Source organism: Gopherus flavomarginatus, chromosome 15, assembly GCF_025201925.1.
Source record: "Gopherus flavomarginatus isolate rGopFla2 chromosome 15, rGopFla2.mat.asm, whole genome shotgun sequence".
NCBI classification, from domain to species: domain Eukaryota; kingdom Metazoa; phylum Chordata; order Testudines; family Testudinidae; genus Gopherus; species Gopherus flavomarginatus.
This window is the reverse complement of record NC_066631.1, coordinates 17991974-18014564: the sequence shown is the minus strand read 5'-3', so window position 1 is coordinate 18014564 and position 22591 is coordinate 17991974. Positions and strand designations below refer to the sequence as shown.

Here is a 22591-nt window from a genome sequence, read left to right as displayed (position 1 = left end):
CTTTTACACAAAAACACTGTACCCACAGGAACACTGTCCCCACAGCAGGACTAAGCAGTTAGACCTGATTATCAGTGATTTCAGCTGCAGTGGTCACTTAACAGAACAAAAGACTATCTATGGAGCTTAATGAGCTCTGTGTTTAAACAGTGGAGAGGGACAGGTCCCCATCCTCTCTTTTGATGCCCTCAATCAGCACAAGCTAAGTACAGTTCAACTGCCCTTTACTCATACAATAAGAACAACAACATTTCATTCCCAACCCCACCTCCACCACCCCCCCCCGCATTCAAGTGATTTGTAACCCAACCCCAGCCAAAATCTATCACTTGGGCAACACAGCTCTGTTTGCTGGATACCTAGGTAGATTAGGTGTGAAAGTAAATACAATCTGGTCCTGAAGCCTTTCCCTCACCTCATCATTAGCTGTCAGGGAGAACTCATTTAGACTTTGCTTACAAATCATCATTTGAAATTATTAGGTTGCCAACATCACTGAAATGAATGCACTGACATTGTCATAAAATACAACAGCTGTATAAGGAAGCTAGTCTATGTTCATACTTTTCAAATCTATTATACTTTCAGATACACGTATTTTATCATATACCGTATATGCTTTTAAAGTGTGTATTAATGTTTCAATTTCAATTCAAATTTCCAAACAGTCACTAAATTGGCATGTTTCAGAGTAGCAGTTGTGTCAGTCTGTATCTGCAAAAGAACAGGAGTACTTGTGGCACCTTAGAGACTAACAAATGTATTTGAGCATAAGCTTTTGTGGGCCCACTTCATCAGATGCATAGAATGGAACTTATAGTGAGGATATATATATACATACAGAGAACAGGAAAAGGTGAGAGTTGCCCAACCAACTCTAGGAGGCTAATTAATTAAGATGTGCTCTTGTCAGCAGGAGAAAAAAAACTTTTGTAGTGATAATCAAGATAGCCCATTTAAGACAGTTTGATGAGAAGGTGTGAGGATACTTAACGTGGGGAAATAGATTCAATGTGTGTAATAGCTCAGCCATTCCCAGCCTCTATTTAAGCCTAAATTGATTGTATCTAGTTTGCATACTAATTCAAGTTCAGCAGTTTCTAGTTGGAGTCTGTTTTTGAAGCTTTTCTGTTGCAAAATAGCCACCTTTAAATCTGTTACTGAATGGCCAGAGAGGTTGAAGTGTTCTCCGACTGGTTTTTTAATGTTATGATTCCTGATGTCAGATTTGTGTCCATTTATTCTTTTACGTAGAGACTGTACGGTTTGGCCAATGTACATGGCAGAGGGGCATTGCTGGCACATGATGGCATATATCACGTTGGTAGATGTGCAGGTGAATGAGCCCCTGATGGCGTGGCTGATGCGAATAGGTCCTATTATGGTGTCACTTGAATAGATATGTGGACAGAGTTGGCATTGGGCTTTGTTGCAAGGATAGGTTCCTGGGTTAGTGTTTTTGTTCTGTGGTGTGTGGTTGCTGGTGAGTATTTGCTTTAGGTTGGGGGGCTGTCTGAAAGCAAGGACAGTCCTGTCTCCCAAGATCTGGGAGAGTGAGGGATCATCTTTCAGGATAGGTTGTAGATCTTTGAGGATGCGCTGGAGAGGCTTTAGTTGGGGAATGAAGGTAATGGCTAGTGGCATTCTGTTATTTTCTGTGTTGGGCCTGTCTTGTAGTAGGTGACTTCTGGGTACTCTTCTGACTCTGTCAATCTGTTTTTTCACTTCAGCAGGTGGGTATTGTAGTTTTAAGAATGTTTGATAGAGATCTTGTAGGTGTTTGTCTGAGGAATTGGAGCAAATGCGGTTGTATCTTAGAGCTTGGCTGTAGACAGTGGATCGTGTGGTGTGTCCTGGATGGAAGCTGGAGGCACGTAGGTAAGTATAGAGGTCAGTGGGTTTCTGGTATAGGGTGGTGTTAATGTGACCACCGCTTATTAGCACAGTAGTGTCAAGGAACTGGATCTCTTGTGTGGATTGGTCTAGGCTGAGGTTGATGGTGGAATGGAAATTGTTGAAATCATGGTGGAATTCCTCAAGATCTTCTTTTCCATGGGTCCAGATGATAAAGATGTCATCAATGTAGTGCAAGTAGAGAAGGGGTGTTAGGGAATGAGAGCTAAGGAAGCTTTGTTCAAAATCAGCCATAAAAATGTTGGCATACTGTGAGGCCATGTGGGTACCCGTAGCAGTGCCACTGACTTAAAGGTATATATTGTCCACAAATGTGAAATAGTTGTGGGTGAGGACAAAGTCGCAAAGTTCAGCCACCAGGTTTGGCATGTAACTAGATCAAAAAAATTGGGGGGGGGTGTTAGGGAAATTCAGGGGGGGTGTAGGGAAATCACTGCTAATCCCCACGGGGAGGTGGAGTACTTGCACTTCAAAGCGCTGCAGTAGGAGCGCTCCCGCAGCAGCGCTCTATAGCTGCAAGTGTAGCCATACCCTCACTCTGCAGTCTGGGAGGCAGCCAGCTTTTATTATGTAAAAGAAAACCACTCAGGTGTAAAATCCACTGAAGTAGAGGAAAAATTACATTGGGTGGCATTGTATTTTAGGCTATCTTGCTCTGAAAGCTGCCTCCCACAGTTGCACTGGCTGAGGACAATGAATTACTGTTTTCAGATTGAACCAAAATATTATTTGTGGGATGATACCCAATTTGTGTAGTTAATCTCCAGTGATTAGGCCATTCTGTCACCAAACTCTTCCACAATTAAAATAATAAAATAGAATCATAGGACTGGAAGGGACCTCGAGAGGCCATCTAGTCGGCCCCCTGCACTCATGGTAGGACTAAGTATTATCTATTCTAGAATGTGTGATAAGCACCTCTGACATGAGGTTTTTAATGCATGAATTCTGTGTGCACCAGCCCCCTATCGTTTGCATTTGTTTGTTTTAAGTTTTCTGTAAGAAAAAGGTAACATCTAGAAGTGATACAGATCTTTAGATGGTTGTCCTGTCATAATTAGCACTTCTGTACAATGTTAGTTCTTCAAAATCACTGTACAAATATTAAACAAACAATCTAAAGGCTTTCAGCGTTTGAATGACTAGCAGTTGACAAAACAGACTATTCCCTGTTGTGTTCTCTTCCCCCCTAAACAAAAAGACTTAACTGAAAGTCAGCATCTTGAAAGAACCATTAAGGATCTTTCAAAAGAACAGTCCAACCAAGGCTGCTGTAGTGACGCCCTTGTTACATCAAGTCTAGTGTTTGTTTAAGGCTGGTGTAGAATGAAGGGAGAGCTTCCTGTTTCGTTTGCATGTGTAAATCAAGCAGACCTTGCTTATTTATTTTTTTTCCTTAAAATGCCCAGTTTAGGGGAGAAAATGAATGAGATTCTGCTATACCAGGTGTGAAAAAGCAGAAGGGATCAAAATCTATTCTTGTGCAAAAATCTGTTCTCCTCCCTGAAGTCAATGAGGCTATACAGGTGTAACTTTCAGCAGGAATTGGCCTGTGTTCTCATTTTCTTCTCAAATCACACACATTCCATGCTTACCCAACATGTTCCACTTGGGAAAGAAGTTAATTTGAATTGGGGCAGAAAAATGAGGACTAACTTCAGGTTTAAGTATTTGGAATGAAACTCAAAAGAAATCATATGAGAGGTGCTTTTATGATGGATTGAACTGCTAGAGAACCAGCAAATAGACAGAAACTGCCTTTAGCTTATCCAGACAGTCTTTCTATCATAGCCTGCTAAGAAGTGGATTGAAAATCCTTGAGGGAGAGGGGAGGGAGAAACGTACAACATTGTGTGTTGAGCTTCTTCAGTGCTTTTGCAACCCCTTAAAAGTACAGAGATGCACTGGCTTGTGGAACTAGGCTGAGCATAAGGAAAGGACTTGGTTGCCTGTGCATCCCAGTACAGAAAAATACATCAAAGAAAAAATTGAATTTCTTTGATTTTTAGAACAGTTCAATACAGTATTGAACACAGTGCGTCATCAATCTGAAGCCCCTTGATGGAAGGTACTATAAAAGTTAAAGTACTGGTATCCAGAATGGGATGTTTTGTTTTGTTTTGCCTACAAGTGTGTGGGAATTCATTACTTATACATGGGAGAAGCAAGAGTTCTGGCTGGAGCTGGACAGAATGTGTGCAAGCTTCCCACCCTATTGCTCTGGTATTGCCTCTTCCCCTGCCACTCCCTTGCCCTGTCACCCCCAGGCACTCACCAGTTGTCCAGAAACAGGACCCAGCACACATAGAGGCTGATGTGACGGGCACTAGGATCCAGGAGGCAGACACCTGGAGCTGCCTGCCAGCTTCAGCCTGGGAGAGGGACAGAGGGAGCTTCTTCCCCCCCTGACCGCTAAGCAGAGCTTTGGAGAAATCAGGGGTGGAGAATTCTGGGGGCGGGGACGATGCCTGCTCAAACTACACCCATGGCAGGGCTTCCCATGGTAACCGGATTTTTAGTGTCCGGTCACCGGTGTTAACCAGATACCTGACAGTGTGTTCCTGCAGCACCAGAGGACGTGGGCGCCCTCTGCCTGACCATACCAAAAGGCAAACAAAGAACCCCAAATGTATTATTATATTTAAAAAATATTTTAAAGCTGGTCATGACTTGGGGGTGAGGGGAAATTTGTTACCAGCCCTCCAGGATTTTCCTTGAGTCTCCAGGAATTAAAGATCAATCTTTAATTATAGATTATGTCATGTGATGAAACCTCCAGGAATACGTCCAAAACTGGCAACTGTAGTAGGGAGGAAGGAGGAACGACTGGCTCATGCTTTTCTAATATTTGGAGCTGGCAGGGCCACCGAGAGCAGGTTCGGGCCCCGGTGAAAGATATTTTTCAGGCCCCCCAGTAAGGGCGGACCAGTTAAACAGGGCTGGGGAAGCGGGCCCTGGGCCCCCTTCTGGACCACTAGGCCCCGGTTATTTGTACTGGCTCCCCCCCACCCCACCCCGTGGGCCCTGGGAGCTGGCAATACTGCCAACCATGTATTCTGAGTCCCACCCCATCCTTGTATTTAAGTGTCTCTCAAGTATTTAAAACTAGAAAGACTGGGCCCAAAATCAATATTTAGTTTTTCCCTTTCAGCTCAGAATTAGGTCTGGAGCAATTCCCTGGGAAGGCAGCGCTGCCGGTTCCTTCTGTGCCAGCTAAACTCTGTTGATTGGCCTATAGTCAAATTAACTGGAGCTTCATTACTGGATAGTTAACAGAAATGAAGGTACCAGATTACAGAGTTCCATGTCTGTTAACACAGCATTATTACTCTTTCAGGGCAGTTGTTATAGGACATTCAGTTTGCCCATGACAAAGATGGGCGCCAGCGTGCTCTGTGGTTAATATGTTACCTCAAAAGGGAATAGCTCCCAAATCCAAAATGCCCGACACACTGTCGCCACTGGTGCCCACCTCCAAGATGGCAGCTGCCCGTCCTTCCTCCGCATCAATAGTCGGTTGGCTTCCCCAATCCAAGATGGCTGCCTAGCTCGGAGGAAAACGGCGCTCTAGCGTGGCCAGCTCTATGGTGGGAGCGGAAGCCTTCTCTCTCCCTGCCCTCTCGGTTCTCTATGATTCGCCTGCTCTGGTCTCCAATAGGAGGCGAGGAGGAGCTCTGGGCCCCGCCCAGAGCCTGATCAGCTGATGGCTGGCAATGTCTGTTGACAGCAGCAGCCTCGGCGGCAGGACTGGGTGTAAGAGGCTGGCGCTTGGGGAGGAGATCGCTGCGAAGCCCCCCAAGTCCCCCTGGGCTGGGGGCAGGGCGGTGAGCGGGAGGGACGTTGGGGGAGAGAAGGGGAGGGAGGACGGGGCCCTGGCAGCAGCCCCAGCCTGGCTCCAGTATGTCTCACCCTCAGGGCTGTGAGAGGCCTTGGAGGGCCAGGCTCTGGGGGGGGGCCCTGCTTGCCCTAGAGAGCGAAGGAGCGGGGAGTAGAGTGCAGGGATTTCAGCCCACACACTAGAACAATGCAGGAGAGCCTGGGCTGGTGTCTGTGCAGGTGTCTGAGGGGCTGCTGCGGAGGAGGCGGAGGTGGGTCTGGAAATAAAGAGATGAGAGGAGAAGTGATGGCTTTGGGCAGAGAACAGCCAAGAAGTGGGAGAGGGATGGAGTGGGGAGAGAAGGCTGGGGAAAGAGTAAGATAATCGGCAGTGAAAGCTGCGAGAGGAAGAACAGATGGGGGAGAAAGGTAGGAGGGCTGGGGAGAGGAACTCTACTGTTTCCAAGTGAAACTTTTATCGTATGTCTTGTGATTTTTTTTTTAATTAGATGTGAATCCAAATGGAGCACTCTGAAGGAGGAGACCAAAACCAGCAGCAACAGCCTTGGGGGAAGCTGATCCGGTTAGGTACAGATGAAGCAGAGCCCCATGTCTTACTGCTGAAAAGAGAATGGACAATTGGGCGGAAAAAAGGTAAGCTGGTGTGTGATTCGCAGGAGGTTGGACTAGGTGATCATAGTGATCATTCTGGCTTTAAAAATGTATGAAGATGGACTCTGAAACATGACAGGTATGTTAGTATCTGGTGTGAGGATAAGGTGGAGATAGGATAGAAGAGGCCCACCTCAATGCTTGCCACAAAATCCCTTGTTCCCTACTCTAGCATTTCCAGAGAGAAAAGTTGTGCTCTCACCCTGTCTTTGGCTTTCTTTTTTAATGGGGTTCCTGGTGATATCACAGACACCCAATCCTGTGAATTTGTCTTGATGATTTCCCTGATTGTTTCTGTGCGAATAAAAAAGCACTACATTTCAAACCAAGTTTGTCATGCCATACCTATGTCACCACTCTCTCCTTTAGCTCTTGTGATTTAAAAAAAAAAAAAAAAGGCGGTGAGAAGGATCTGCAATGCAACATTTTCACACTTTAACACACACCTACAATCCAAAAAGCTGCCTTCTGGCTGCATGATGGTTGCTAACATATTAAGATCATTTCTATGAGTGTTGATTTGAAATGCAAGTGATTCTGTGTTTAAAAGTGTTGACTATTTGATTTTATTTTAAGGCAATTCCATGTTTAAGGCAAATTATTTACTTAACCTTGCACTGTGCCATCTGGCACTAACTTTAGGTTGCCTGTCCATCAACTCAGTGCATATCATGTTGTAGCACCTAGCATCAATGAAAGTATATTATAGTTTATAGACTCTTTATGGTAAGTCAAAGTGGAATTTATGAACCATATTATAGAGAAAATCTAAATATCTTCTGTCTGTTAAATTTAGTACCATACATTTGTTGCCTTTTTGATGACTGTATTGCTAAATATGCCTGATAACCAACAAGATGTCCACACTAGGAAATCTTGTTGAATTTCAGTGGGCTTACATGGCAGATAAAGATTGACTTTTGCCTGCTGAATTGGTCTCATCACCATTTAACAGTTAGATTACTCAAGTGTTTAGTTAGAAAAATACATAACCAGAATTTGCCATCTACTCCTCAGCAAAATATTGTTGGCACCATTATCCTATTAGAAAAATATGTAGGATTCTGGAAAAATTAATTTAGTCCATGCTGTTCCCCTCTTCTTCCTGGCCCTTACACTATATTCCAAGAGCCACAAAGAGTAGAGGGGTACACCAGTGCGAAAGTGCTGAACTACTTCTGAGTGAAACTACGGCGTTCTAGTCACTTTCAGCAAGAATCACATGATCATGAAGTTGTGCAGCACAAGTTGTACTCTGTAGCTGTTGGTTGTCCCATGGACATCAGTTGTGGAAAAATAGTGGTAAACCATTATCAGGGAGGATTGAATGTATTGGGAAATAATACAGGGCCAGGCTATGAATGGGAGGATATGAATCATGTTCCTTATTATGGCCCCTCTTAAAGGGAAGTGTTGCAAGATAGAATAGTGTCTTAGTGTGAAGCCTTGAATATGGCTGGGAAGGAGGGATTAAGGTAGTGTCAAAATGGTGAAGGTTGCTCGAACCCTAGAATCACCCCCCAAATCATTAATATTCCTGCCTAATGACAGTGAACTGCACTAGATTTAAAATTTTCTTTGTCTTTAATAATCTAAAGATGGTGCTAACACATGTAAGAAAATTTTGTTTTTAAAAGAAGAGTTCTGCCTATGTAAATTCTCATGGGATATTTATAAACATATTGATCATAAACATTTTCTTTTTAAGGTTGTGACTTGTCCTTTCCTGGCAACAAACTGGTGTCTGGAGATCACTGTAAAATTACAGTGGATGAAGAATCTGGACAAGCATCATTGGAGGATACCAGGTTAGCCCTGCTTTAAACTTTTATTACTGGTTACTGGAGTAAAATTCTGTTTAGTGCTCATGAAAGGCGTTAGCTGTACATATCAGAGAGTAGTTGGTAAGTCTCTTATTTTTAGGTGTTAAGTTTTAGAGATTGCTGGAAAAAATTATCTCCTCTCTCTCCCCCACGGAATGCCTAGCTTACTGGATGAAAAACACACTGATGGTGGGGAGTGCCTGGTAGTTTTGTATACTGTGCGTCTTATTATGTGATTTGCAATTATAGCATTGTGAAAAAAATTATCAGTGACATAAGGAGTTTTTTAAAAACTGTTCATAGTGAATTAGTATATGACACACTCATTCCTTATACTAACTCTCTTCCCTACCTCCATCCCCAGCTTCTCGGGTTGGGGAGGAAATAACATTTGCATTGATAACTTCAAAAATGTGCAATGGATTTGAATAGAGATTCATATTTGTTATTCCTTTTGGTGTTTAAAATATCTCTGAAGGTAGCTTATATTTCACAGAAACTTTGGGGCTTGAAGGGTTGTCTGGATTTTGGCTTTATTTGTAGTTTGAACTCCCTTTTGGATCTATGGTAATGAGCACTATATAAATACTTACGCCTATTGTATTATATTTTGAAATTATTTTGTCACCTCAAGCACTTCAGGTGGAGAGGAGAGAGAAGGGCCTAATAAGTAAAATTATAAGTCAATAAAATGAATTAAATAATTGAAATTGCTCAATACAACATTGTAGCTCTTGATGTTTGTCATTTATCAGATTTTTTTTTTAAGTTCTTTCCTCTAATCAGTATTTCAGGAAGTTATTATGTAGTGATATAATGCTTAAAGGCCCTAATCCTGGAAAGACTCGTGTGTTCTTAACTTAGCTCACCATGAGCAGTCCCAATGAAGTCAGTGGAACTGCTCCACAGTGCATAAAGTTCAGCACATAAGTTTTTGCAGGATCAGGGCCAACACACTTGCTCTTCTGGGAGAGGTTATTTCCTGCTGGCTTACAAGAATGCTAATGAGAGCTTATGCAGTGTTGTTCTAGCCATGTCGGTCCCACAATATTAGAGAGACAAGATGAATGAGGCAATATCTTTAATTGGACCAACTTCTGTTGGTGAGAAAAAGAAGTTTTGAGATACACAGTGCTCTTCAGGTCTGGGAAAGGTACTCTCAGCATCACAGTTAAATGTAAGGTGGAACAGCTTGTTTAGCATAATGACAGGTTTCAGAGTAGCAGCCGTGTTAGTCTGTATCCGCAAAAAGAACAGGAGTACTTGTGGCACCTTATGCATACCAACAGGAAGAGTCTAATCAATTGAGATGAGCTATCATCAGCAGGAGAAAAAAAACTTTTGAAATGATAATTACGATGACCCATAGAAGATGTGAGGAGAACTCATCTTAATTATCACTTCAAAAGTTTTTTTTCTCCTGCTGATGATAGCTCATCTCGATTGATTAGACTCTTCCTGTTGGTATGCATACTTCCACCTTTTCATGTTCTCTGTATGTATAAATTTCTCCTGTCTGTGTGTTCCATTCTGTGCATCCGAAGAAGTGAGCTGTAGCTCACGAAAGCTCATGCTGAAATAAATTTGTTAGTCTCTAAGGTGCCACAAGTACTCCTGTTCTTTTTGCGGATACAGACTAACACGGCTGCTACTCTGAAACCTGTCACATATTGTAAGAGACTGTTCGAGGTAGAATGGCCCATTGACACCTCTATAGTCATAGAACAAAAAGAGGGGGTTAGTGCTTTACACCTTGTTGTAGTGAGCCATAAATCCAGTCTCTCTGTTCAGTCCATGATTTTTAGTGTCTAGCAGAGTAATACATTTGAGCTCCCAGGCTTGTCTTTTGAAACTGTTATTGTGCATGTTTCTTTTGAGGAGGAGGACTGATAGGTCAGATACAGAGTCATCTGTCTGTGAAAAGAGTTCTTCACCTACAGGTGATAGGATGTTTTTGTCTTGTATCATTTTCTAATCACTGCTGTAGAATGTAGTGATTTACTGTTTCACCAACATAGTTATTGGGGCGTTGTTTAAGTTAGTTGGGATGTATAATCTTTCTTGCCTATCGCAGGATGTATGAAGGGGCCTAGTCAGCAGTTTCCTTTGGCAAAATTTAAATAAGGCCTTTTCTACACTACCACTTTACAGCGCTGAAACTTTCTTGCTCAGGGGTATGAAAAAACACATCCCTGAGCCCTACAAGTTTCAGTGCTGTGAAGTGGCTGTGTAGACAGTGCACCAGCACTGGGAGCTGCATTCCCAGTGCTGGTAGCTACTACCCTCATGGGAGTGGGTTTTTTTACAGCTCTGGGAGCGCCACAGCAGTGCTTTAACGTTGTTAGTGAAGAATCACAGATATCAGGGTTGGAAGGGACCTCAGGAGGTCATCTAGTCCACCCCCTGCTCAAAGCAGGACCAATCTCCAGATAGATTTTTGCCCCAGACCCCTAAGTGGCCCCCCCTCAAGGATTGAATTCAGAACCCTAGGTTTAGTAGGCCAATGCTCAAACCACTAAGTTATCCCTACCCTTACTTATCCAGTCCCTCCTCATTCTCTTGATCAGAGTTGGTAGATGTGATGTTGCTAATGGGATTCTTTCCGGGGCAGAAACTGACTTCTGATATTGATTTAGGCCATGTATTTTTTTTTTTTTAATAAGACAGGAAACACTTTTATCTTTGTGTGCAGGGAAAAGTCTTGAACTGGCGGAAGCTGCAGAGCAAAGTGCTATGCTTCCAATTTAACAGGAAGTATCATGAGCAACTGTAATGTATCTGCCTGGTAAAGGGCTTCGGGACTTCATCCAGCAGTTTAGCTGTCCCACACTTGATAAGGTTGAAAACACAAAAAATAGACCCTGACAGTTCCAAGTTTCATTCAGAGGAGTCCTCCCTGCTGTGCTGGCAGAATTAAGCTAGATCAATGCAAAGTGCAGAGTGCAATGATCATTGCTCCATCAGACCCTGAATGAACAGACGTGACTCTGTGGGAGCTACATTCAAGTTTAACAATGTGTGAATGGAATTCTCAAGCAGGAATTTGAAGTGGGTCACCCCATCCCAACCACAAAATTTATCTTTGCCTTCTAGGGCTGTGTCTACACTATGGACCTTATAGCTGTACAGCTGCACCACTGTAAGGTCTTCTGTGTAGCTGCTCTATGCGGACAGGAAAGAGCTCTCCAACCGGCATAATTAGCCACCCCCAAGAAATGGCAGTAGCTGTGTAGGCAGGAGAGTGTCTCCCACTGACAGCGCTGCCCACAGTGGTGCTTTGTCGGTGAAACTTATGTTGGTCGGGGAATGTTTTTTTCACACCCCAGACTGACAAAATTGCTAGTGTAGACAAAGCCTAAGTCTTCTCTTCCTACTCTCCTACTGCCATAATCTATATGTTTTTTCACCCCCCTGAGCAAGAAAGTTGCAGTGCTGTAAATTGCCAGTGTAGACAAGCCCTTAGTGTTTACTAGATGAAACAATACTGTATTAAATGACTTAAATCAGTTAGATTCATGGAACAGTTGGCTTGTCCTAGGGAAAAGCAATTAATTCTTTCTTAAAAACAAAAATTCCAATGCAAAAGTCGACCTCAGTCTCATGAGTTGAAGAGCCTTTCCCTGTCTTCCGTTGGGCAGTTTTTGTGTGTGTGCCTGCATTAAATAGCCAAACTACACTCTTAACTTTAGGATTGGCCCTTCCAGAGCCAAGAGGCACATTGACAGAATAGTATGGGATAACTTGCACCACTACACCCTACCCAAATGGGAACTGGGTCAGGATACAGAGATTTATATCTCTAGTCTTAAGAAAAGTGATGTGAGATCTTTTATGACCTGGATTTACATTTCATCCAAATTATACCTCTGATAGTAGAGTTTCCTTCTCATCTCCCTCCAAAACAATATAGCAGGTTGGCATTGGTTTTGTACTGAATCAGAAGGAATGTCTGTTGGACTTGGGACATATTAGACTTTCTTCTTCACTTACAGTGCAATGATTTGTAGTGCCTCATAAATACATAAATTTAGCCATTTTGTGATAGCCTGACACTCCACAAAGTGTCTGTTAGACTTCTCTGGTTAGAGCCCTGAAACTGGATATGACGCACACAGGAATGTTACAATTTCATATATTATTGGCTAGGATCTAATTTTAACCACGTTCAGTTTTCTTTAGTGCTTAGCAAAAACTTGGGTGCTTTTCTTTGAGTGATGTGATATTTTTTTCCCTTACTTTCTATTAAACAAATGAATCTCTGGGCAGCTGGAGCGGGAAAAACTTTGTCCAAAGATTGCTCATTTGCTACCCTACCTATTTCCTCATTTGGCTTTGTTAAGGATGATGATTTGGGCCCTGATTCTCCAAATGACTGGTGTAGTCAAAGCTTTGTTCAAGTCAGTGGGACTCTGCAGGAGCACAGAGATTCACCTGCATGGAAATGTGTGTGGGATTCAAGCCTTAACATTGATTTGGCAGGAGTTTTAGCAGTTTTCCCCTCCCCAGTAGCAAACTTCACTGTTTAATATCCAAGAGTGCACATTTTTTCTAATAAGCATTTAGCTAAAACACATTAAAGCCTTATGCCCATCTTGGGATTTGACAGTAATTGCTTAATAATTATGTTAAAGGTACTTATAAAATCCTTTGTATTGAAATTTTTTTTAAGTTCATATATTTGCCCTCATTATGGCAATAAGTCTTGAGGCCAGAAACCTCCTGAAGATCTGAAGTTCACTGGAAGACATTCTTTATTTTGTCAGATTGAGCTTTTTTTTTTTTCCTTCCACCTGATATTCATGTACACTTCAGAACAAGACTTTAGACTTTCATCATAGCGCACATAGACCACTGCTTAAACACTCAGATATGACTCTTATTTCGTTGTTTTCTTCTGTTGAAACTTGTCCAGATGGGTAATGTTGCAAGCAGAGGTGTTCCCTCTGATACTTTGCATGAGTAGCCAGCCCATAATATAACTGTAATCCAAATTAGTGCAATTGTCATTTGTATAAAATAATCCCTGAAAATTCTTCTGCATTACTTAAAGGAGACTTGTAAAGGTTTCTTTAGAAGATGGGCATTTCCCATTTTATTTTTTTGCTGTTTTACTATTATGAAGAAGGCCCAAAAGGTTTGGGTTTTTTTGTTTTTGTTTGTTTGTTCTGGAGCTTTGCTGGCAGACCTCTAGCAGATCTCTATGGTCATTGTGAGCAATAACTCTTGATTGAAGAACTTTAGTCAGTTTTTTTAATCTTTAACAATGGTTTCCTTGTTTCAAAATATTTCTTTGTCATTGAACATAGGTAAATAATAAATCAAAATGTGTTTTTTTAACAGTTTGACTAAAATTCCCTTCCCCTCCTAATTGCTCAACTTTCATTCTCTTGACTTTGGTGATGCACTTCACTGTTTCTCCCATCATCCTAGAGTCTTCCAGCCTAGACAGGATCTGTATTTCTAATGTAAAAAGACAAGGAGAAAATATTTATTTAAATATTCTAACCTCCTTTTTTAAATTTTTTTTTTTTAATAAAGGAGCAAAGAAGGAAACGAGTCCAATGTTTTTCCTCCCCTCTGTAGGGGACCTTCAAAACAGCATTTCTTGCAGTTTGCACTGTGTTGTTTGACTTTAGGGTGACCAGACAGCAAATGTGAAAAATCGGGACAAGGGTGGGGGGTAATAGGAGCCTGTATAAGAAAAACACCCCAAAATCGTGGCTGTCCCTATAAAATCAGACATCTGGTCACCCTAGTTGACTTATCCATCTACACTGTAAGTGTTCATCTGATGGGGAGAAGCAATATATTTCTTGACTGAGAAATCACTTAGTGCCACCTCAAAAGTGATTTTTCCTTAGGGTGACCCGATAGCAAGTGTGAAAAATCGGGACAGGGGGTGGGGGTAATAGGAGCCTATATAGGAAAAAGCCCCAAATATCGGGACTGTCCCTATAAAATTGGGACATCTGGTCACCCTATTTCTCCTAGTAGTGCCTAGTAGACGCTTCCTACTGTCAATCTCTCTGGATATTTAACAATCTCTTTACTTTCTCTTCTTGTGTAAATAGATGACTGGAGGCCTTTCTGCTGAGCCGTTTTTGCTTTAAATGATAAATGATGAGAAGAGAAGCATGGGATTTGTTTCTAGATAGTTAATTTTCCACCATGAAATAGAGACCATGGTATGTTTGGAAAAATCTGGGCTGAGTAACTAAATTCATCCACAAGATGGCAGTCAAGATTTATAGTACCAAAGGTTGGCATAGACAACAACAAAAAAGACCCAATGTTCTTTGGGCATCTTCTCGGCTCCTTGGAGCTAAGATCAAAGTTTAGTTGCTGAGGTTTGTGGATGGCAGAAATCTGAACTCCTTTAGTTCTATGAATCATTTAAAAAATGCTCATATTGCAACAGAGCTGAAATTACTCATTTCACTGTAATTTGACTTGATTTTAAAACACTGATAGCGACTGTATGAAGTGGTGCATCTCAAAAAGAATGAGTGAAGATCGATATAATTAGATATTTAGTCAGTAGATGGTGGTGCTGTGCACTGATGTGTTTCCAAATTTAAGTCCTTAGATAAGTTTTTTGAAGTTTGTTTCCACTTCAAAATGATTCCATCTAGCTTGGCTTTTAACTCCATGTAAGCGCATGTACACGTTCTTTCCCCTATTAACTTTCTTAGGGTTGCCATGTGTCTGGTTTTCAACTGGAACACCTGGTTGAAAAGGGACCTTCCCCTGTCCGGTGAACAAGAGCGCGTGAGTGTGTTGGTGGGGGTGGGGGAGAGCGAGTGATGGAAGAAGAGGGGGAAAAAGTAAGCGGGGTGAGGCCTCGGAGAAGGTGCAGGCCAAGAATGTTCGATTTTGTGTGACTGGAAAGTTGGCAACCTGAAATAGTTGAGGTAAACATCACTGGAAAAATAAATACTTCCTTCTTTCCTTCCTTCTATTAGTAATCCACAGATAGCAGCTTGAGAGTATGATGTTGAAAACTTTTAGACCTTTTAATTAAAAAAAAAAAAAGTCATTCCAGCAATTCATTTTCTAATTCAAATAAGAATAAAATAACTGACTAGAGTCACTAATAACCAGAATCATTTCCCATCTGCAACCTTTGGTATTTTAAACTTTAAGCATCTGAAAGGAGGAGGAAGGAAAGAGAGGCCAGCATGAGGTCCCTGGTTGTACAGAAAATGGGTTCTTCCACCCCATAAACAGTTTAAAAGAGAGTCCTTTCTATCAATGTTAATCCCAACACTATGGCCTGGTCTACACTACGAGTTTAGGTCAAATTTAGCAGCATTAAATCGACTTAACACTACACCAGTCCACATAACGAAGCCATTTACTTTGACATAAAGGGCTCTTAAAATAGATTTCTGTCCTCCTCCCCGACGAGGGGAGTAGCGCTGAAATTGACATTGCCGGTTTGAATTAGGGTTAGTGTGGACGCAATTTGACGGTATTGGCCTCCGGGAGCTATCCCACAGTGTACCATTGTGACTGCTCTGGACAGCAATCTGAACTCGGATGCACTGACCAAGTAGACAGGAAAAGCCCTGCAAAATTTTGAATTTCATTTCCTGTTTGCCCTGTGTGGAGAGCTGATCAGCACAAGTGACCATGCAGAGCTCATCAGCACAGGTAATCATGCAGTTTGAGAATCGAAAAAGAGCTCCAGCGTGGACCGTATGGGAGGTACTAGATCAGATCACTGTATGGGGAGACGATTCCATGCTAGCAGAACTACATTCCAAAAAACGAAATGCCAAAACATTTGAAAAAATCTCCCAAGGGCATGATGGAGAGAGGCCACAATAGGGACTCACTACAGTGCTGCGTGAAAGTTAAGAAACTCAGACAAGTGTGCCAGAAAGCCAAAGAAGCAAACGGATGCTCCGAGGCAGAGCTGCAGACATGCCGCTTCTACACTGAGCTGCATGCAATTCTAGGAGGGGCCACCACCACTACCCTACCCTTGACCGTGGATTCCGAGGAGGGGGTACTCTTAGCCATGCCTGAGGATTTTGCGGACGGGGAAGATGATGAGGATGAGGAGCTTGCAGAGAGCACACAGCATTCCGTTCTCCCCAACAGCCAGGATCTTTTTCTCAGCCTGACTGAAATAGCCTCCCAAGGCGGTATCCCAGACCATGAAGCCGGAGAAGGGACCTCTGGTGAGTGTACCTTTGTAAATATAAAACATGGTTTAAAAGCAAGCGTTTTTTAATGATTAATTTGCCCTGAGGACTTGGGATGCATTCGTGGCCAGTACAGCTACTGGAAAAGTCTGTTAACGTGTCTGGGGATGGAGCAGAAATCCTCCAGGGACATCTCCATGAAGCTCTCCTGGAGGTACTCCAAAAGCCTTTGCAGAAGGTTTCTGGGGAGGGCAGCCTTATTCCGTCCTCCATGGTAGGATGCCGTGCTAGTAGCAAGTAATCTGGTGGTATTGCATGACAAAGCCTGGCAGCGTATGGGCCTGGTGTTTGCTGGCATTCAAGCAACATCTGTTCTTTATCTCGCTGTGTTATCCTCAGGAGAGTGATATCGTTCATGGTAACCTGGTTGAAATATGGGAATTTAAATAAGGGGATATTAAGAGGTGGCTGTTCCTACTGGGCTGTTTGCCTGTGGCTGAAAAGAAATCCTCCCCGCAGTTAGCCAACCGGTGGGGGGCGGGAGGATATTGGCGCTGAGCTGTTCGCGTTTGGCTAGCGGGGATCTTCCCTGATACCAGCCACGCAGTGGCGGGAGGGGTAAAGCGATCATCCCAGAGAATTGGATGGGGGGACGGGGTTAGTTTGGTTTCTGCTGCTGCACGTTAACACGAAAACCACAGCACTCAACGGGCTTTGCTTGGTATGGGAAAGGAGGGCGCTGCTTTTATGAAGGTTGCAGAAGCCGAAAGACAATGGCTTACCATGGCCGCATGCAAGCCGAATTCCGTTGCCCGGCCCTGCGTCTGTGATCTCTAACACCAAAGCCACAGGCATTCAATATTAAGATGGAAAATGCGACCTTGTATTGAAATCACATGTGCTATGTAATGTGAATAGTGTTGTTCACAGTGAAAGAGTATACCCATTGTTCTGTAAAATGTATCTTTTTAAATATTTCTCTCCATTTTTTTCCTTCCTGCAGCTGCAAATTTTTCAAGTCTCCCTCTTCCGTCCCGAGGGCTATCTCAGATAAGGCGGTGAAAAAAACACACGCAAGATGAAATGTTCTCTGAGATCATGCAGTCAACCCACAATTAAAGCACTCATCTGAATGAGTGAAAGGACACAGTATCACAGTACAGGAAAGCGGTCAATGAACGTGAGGCCAGGAGGGACACTCGAGATGAGAGGTGGTGGCAGGAAGATCAGAGGGGGCAGGATGCAACGCTGGGGCTACTGCGGGATCAAATGGATATGCTCCGGCATCTGGTGGAACTTCAGGAACGGCAGCAGGATCACAGAGTGCCGCTGCAGCCCCTGTTTAACTGCCCTCCCCCCTCCCCAAGTTCCATAGCCTCCTCACCCAGATGCCCAAGAACACAGCAGAGGGAAGGCTCCGTGCACCCTGCCACTCCACCCCAGTGGACAGCCCAAGCAATAAAAGGCTGTCATGCAACAAGTTATGAAGTGGCCTTTTCCTTCCCTCCTCCCACACCCGACCTGAGCTATCTTGTCAGTTCTCTCCCTATTTTTATAATCAATTAATAAAGAATACATGATTTTTAAATGATAGTGACTTTATTTCCTTTGCAAGCAAGCTGTGATCGAAGGGGAGGACGGTGGGTGGCTTACAGGGAATGAGTCAATCAAGGGGGCGGGTTCCATCTGTCTAGGGATATGGGTTGCATCTATTGCCTCACCACAGTTGGGGAATCCCATTGCAGCAAAGACATCTACTTTGACCTGCACATGTCCCAGAGTCACTACCTTTGGTAGCAGCAGCTCAGTGATTGCTTTGGCTGCTTGGATCATAGCAGCCCCCACGGTAGATTTGCCCACTCCAAATTGATTCCCGACTGACCGGTAGCTGTCTGGCATTGCAAGCTTCCAGCAGGCTATCACCACTTGCTTCTCAGCTGTGAGGGCTGCTCTCATCTTGGTATTCTGGTGCTTCAAGGCAGGGGAAAGCAAGTCACAAAGTTCTGTAAAAGTGCCCTTACGCATGTGAACATTTTGCAGCCACTGGAAATTGTCCCACAGCTGCAGCACTGTGTGGTCCCACCAGTCTGTGCTTGTTTCCTGGGCCCAGAATCGGCATTCCGCGGCATGAACCTGCCCCATTAACACCATGATCTCCAAAGCGCCGGGGCCCATGGTTTGAGAGAATTCTGTGTCCATGTCCTCCTCACTCTTGTCGCTGCGCTGCCGTCGCCTCCTCTTTGCTTGGTTTTCCTGGTTCTGGTTCAGCATAAACTGCATGATAATGCACAAGGTGTTTACAATGGTCATGACTGCTGTGTTGAGCTGAGCGGGCTCCATGCTCCGTGGTATGACATCTGCACTGAAAAAAGGCGCAAAACGATTGTCTGTCGTTGCTCTGATGGACAGAGGGGCGACTGACGACATGGCTTACAGGGAATTAAAATCCACAAAGGCAGATCAAGGAGAAACACAAACAACTATTACACAGAATGGCCCCCTCCAGGATTGAACTCAGAAGCCTGGGTTTAGCAGGCTGTTGATTTCACGGAGGGAGGGGTGAGCAAATGAACACAAAACAAATCTGATCTATTTCTTGTTTTGATCCACTCCATCTATCTTTTACATCTTAGGCTGGCAGCAGACGGTGCAGTATGACTGCTAGCCATCATCATCTCCTGGGTGCTCGGCAGAAAATGGGAAATGACCCGGCTGAGTCACTCACATCTCTGTATGATGACGATGGGCTTTCAGTCCTAACGCACCATCTGCTGCCAAAAGGAAATGAGCTGCTGCTGTGTAGCAATGCAGTCCCATGTCTGCCGGCACCCAGGAGACTTACGGTGACGGTCAGCTGTGCGGGATCCATGCTTGCCGTGGTATGGCTTCTGCACAGGTAACCCAGGAAAAAAGGCACGAAACGGTTGTCTGCCATTGGTTTCACAGAGGGAGGGAGGGAGGGAAGGGGGGAGAGCGGGGCCTGATGATATGTACCCAGAACCACCCGTGACAATGTTTTTTGCCCCATCAGGCATTGGGATCTCAACCCAGAATTCCAGTGGGTGGAGGAGACTCCGGAAACTATGGGATATCTACCCACAGTGCAACACTCCAGAAGCTGACACTAGGCTCAGTACTACGGACGCACACCGCCGAATTAATGTGCTTAGTGTGGCCGCATGCACTCGACTTTATACAATCAGTTACCAGAAATCGAGTTCTGTAAAATCGGAGTAATCCCGTAGTGTAGACATACCTGTAGCACTTTCAGATAGATGCATAAGATATTCTACTTCTATCCATTTCTGTCTTCCATTTATCTTAGCTGAGCTCATTCCGTAGGGATCAATTCTCTAATTATTTTGAGCCATTCTCCAAATGTAAGGGATCATTGTCTGTCTATTAGCCACTTTTCCTTACCAGGAGCTGCAAACTAGCAATGAAGTCCTCAGCAACTCTGCAGAACAGCCCTGCACGGCAGATTTTTCCCGTTCAGTTATCTGGCTTCTCTTAATCTTGGCTACATAATCTTGGCTTCTCTTAATCTTGGCTACGATTTTCTGTGCTAATATCTCTCTGCCCACCTTCTTCTCTCTCAATCAATCCCCATGATAATTAATGAAAGCATTTGGGCTAAATAACGATCTTTCTTTTTGCAGCACTAATGGAACAGTAATTAATAAACTGAAAGTGGTTAAGAAGCAGACATGCCCTTTGCAGACTGGGGATGTGATCTATGTTGTTTACAGGAAGAATGAGCCAGAAAACAGTAAGCAGATATTTCTTTTTTTTTAAAATGGCATTGGCTAGTCATAAGGGATACAAGGGAATATCAGATGGTGAGAATATAGCTACTCAGTGAATGTCACTTAATATTAAAACCAAACTTTTTCATTATTCTGGGGGCCTTCTCTAGTCATCATCATCATCCTCTCTTATTTGTATTATGGTAGAGCCTATAGCCCTCGGTTGAAATTGGGGCCTCATTTTGCAAGATACTCTATAAACACATAGTAGGAAATAGCCCCTGCCCTACAAAACTTACAGCCTAATTAGACAAGATAGATGAAGGCTTGGAGGAGAAATGGAGGCACAGAGAGGTGGCAAGACAAGCTGAAGGTCATGCAGTATGTCAGTAGCAGAGCCAGAAATATAAGCCCGGTCTCCTGGGCCCATCCCAGTGCCATGAAATTAATATTTAGCATTTGTTCCTTTAGTAGAAAATGTTCAGTTTTCGGAAGTTTCCTTTACAGTAGATTAGCAGTATAGGTATTTAAATACTACATCCTGCTACTATGTCCAAAACAGGAATGTAAATTTATAATGGGCAGATTGGGAGTGTGACAAGTTATTACACTGCTATATGCTCAGGAATTATTAGAAGAGATAAATACTACTGTGATGGGTGTGGTATTAAAACCCCAGATAAAACTTAAGCCCCAGATGAATTTGGTGCCCCAGACTTGTCTAAAATGTAAGAAAGTCTAAATGTCTTAGAATTGGTTTGCAACTATGCCACAACAGGAAAATGTATAAGCTGTTTGTCCACAGTTTATTTTAGATGCCTATAACTGTTGGAACCTGAATTCTGTTTTGTAACCTCAGTTTTTTGAATCTGGATTTATCAATTTGTGATGTCAGTTTTACAGGAAAGCAGTGACACGTGCACACACTCTAAATCTATATCTTTATATCCACTATCTCTCTTTTATTGATTCTCTTTTGGGGATTTCACTGTAGCAGGCAATACTAGTTGAGGAATTCATTTACCCCGTTGTTCCAAGATAGATTGAGATGTTCTGAGGTATTTAATTTTTCTTTTAGTTAAAATGTATTTGAACGGGGCTGCTTAGTGCCTTAGTACCTATCATTCAGTTAATGTTCTGAGTCCTGGTGTTTTTAATCCCCTGTGCCTTGAAGGACTGAGAGGGAGCTTAGCTTTGGCACGTATAGTTGTCTTATTTAAGCAATTCTGAAGCAGTCTAAAAAGAATTCTGCATAGTTCTTTGCTAGTAAGATTGATCACAGTGCAAATTTAGAGGGTGTTGGAAGGACCTAAATGGTTGAGGATAAAAAGCAGGGGGACGCAATGGCATCTCTGGGGTTCTGTCAGGAAGCTGAAGGGTTCCCATAGGCTGGGGAAGAAAAGAATTTGCTCTGATTTGCTTTGTAAGTAGGTTTTGGTTTAGCCAGTGAATAGCATTTGGGTAGTGGCTTAAACTGTTGTATGGAATTTGATTGTTAACTTTAAACTTTTTACAATAAACTCTAAGGAAAATTTATACAAAAAATTGAACTTATGAACAGTTAGAGCTCACCTCTCAGCCTTCTGCAGAGAACATCCAGTACAGTTGTATTAGTAAGAGTAGTCACAGCTTATCTTGATACACACCAGAATTTATAGTTAGTAAGTGTTTAAGCCTCAATTTCTATGGTTGGCACAAGCTAAATTTCACAAGCACAGCCATTCTGCTTGGTCTGAGAAGAATAGATCTATCTGTTCTGTTCTTAATTACCTCCTAAGTAGCAGTATTAACATTGGCTATAACAGCAATCTCCTGTTTGCCCTCTCCATTGTGGAAAACGTAAGAGAAGCAGCCACCTGTAGGTAGGAGTTTATGAGAGTAAGAGGGAGAGAAATAAAAACACTTTAAAAATTATAATAAAATTTCTGCCGTTTTCTCTCCTTTCAGATGTTGCTTATCTCTACGAATCCTTCAATGCAAAACAAGATGTAACTCAAGAACCAGTAGGTAAGTTAAACTATTAGTTCAAGACTAAAGAAAAGGAGATGAGTGGTTGTGACTAATGGTAGCCATTTTAAGAGAGCTTGATTCCTTCAAATCCTGTTAATTGACCCTGATGAAGCCATGACCTTTTGAGGTTGCCTATCAGAGAGATATTCTTTCCACTCCGTTTCTGTTACAGAAGCTAATGTAGAAAATACGTGCCATCTGACCAAAGATACCTCACATATAGGAAGAAGTGATGATGGAACCCAGATTACCTCATCACTGCCAGCCACTGAGTCTTGCTATGAGGAACCACAGCCATCTACTTCTACATCTAACCTCTTTAATGCTTCTTCTACCTCTCTTATTGAGCAGGCATCTGCTGAGCGGGATAATCCTTTAACATCTGGTAAGGTGTTGCGTGCAGTGTTTGTTAACTTGGTGCCTCAGAAATTATGACTTTTCTGTTGAATCCTAAGAAACG

At 42.9% G+C, this 22591-nt stretch overlaps 1 protein-coding gene across 1 annotated transcript in view; it reads left to right on the top strand.

Annotated features, from left to right (window-relative positions):
• Positions 1-5605: 5605 nt before the first annotated feature.
• CHFR (checkpoint with forkhead and ring finger domains) overlaps positions 5606-22591 on the top strand; it is a 34446-nt gene continuing 17460 nt past the window's right edge. The window contains exons 1-6 of the mRNA XM_050924123.1: positions 5606-5738; positions 6240-6384; positions 8111-8210; positions 20035-20144; positions 22069-22128; positions 22304-22516. Of these exons, the coding sequence (XP_050780080.1) occupies positions 6252-6384; positions 8111-8210; positions 20035-20144; positions 22069-22128; positions 22304-22516 (616 nt within the window). The 5' untranslated portion in view covers positions 5606-5738; positions 6240-6251. The remainder of the gene's footprint in view (positions 5739-6239; positions 6385-8110; positions 8211-20034; positions 20145-22068; positions 22129-22303; positions 22517-22591) is intronic.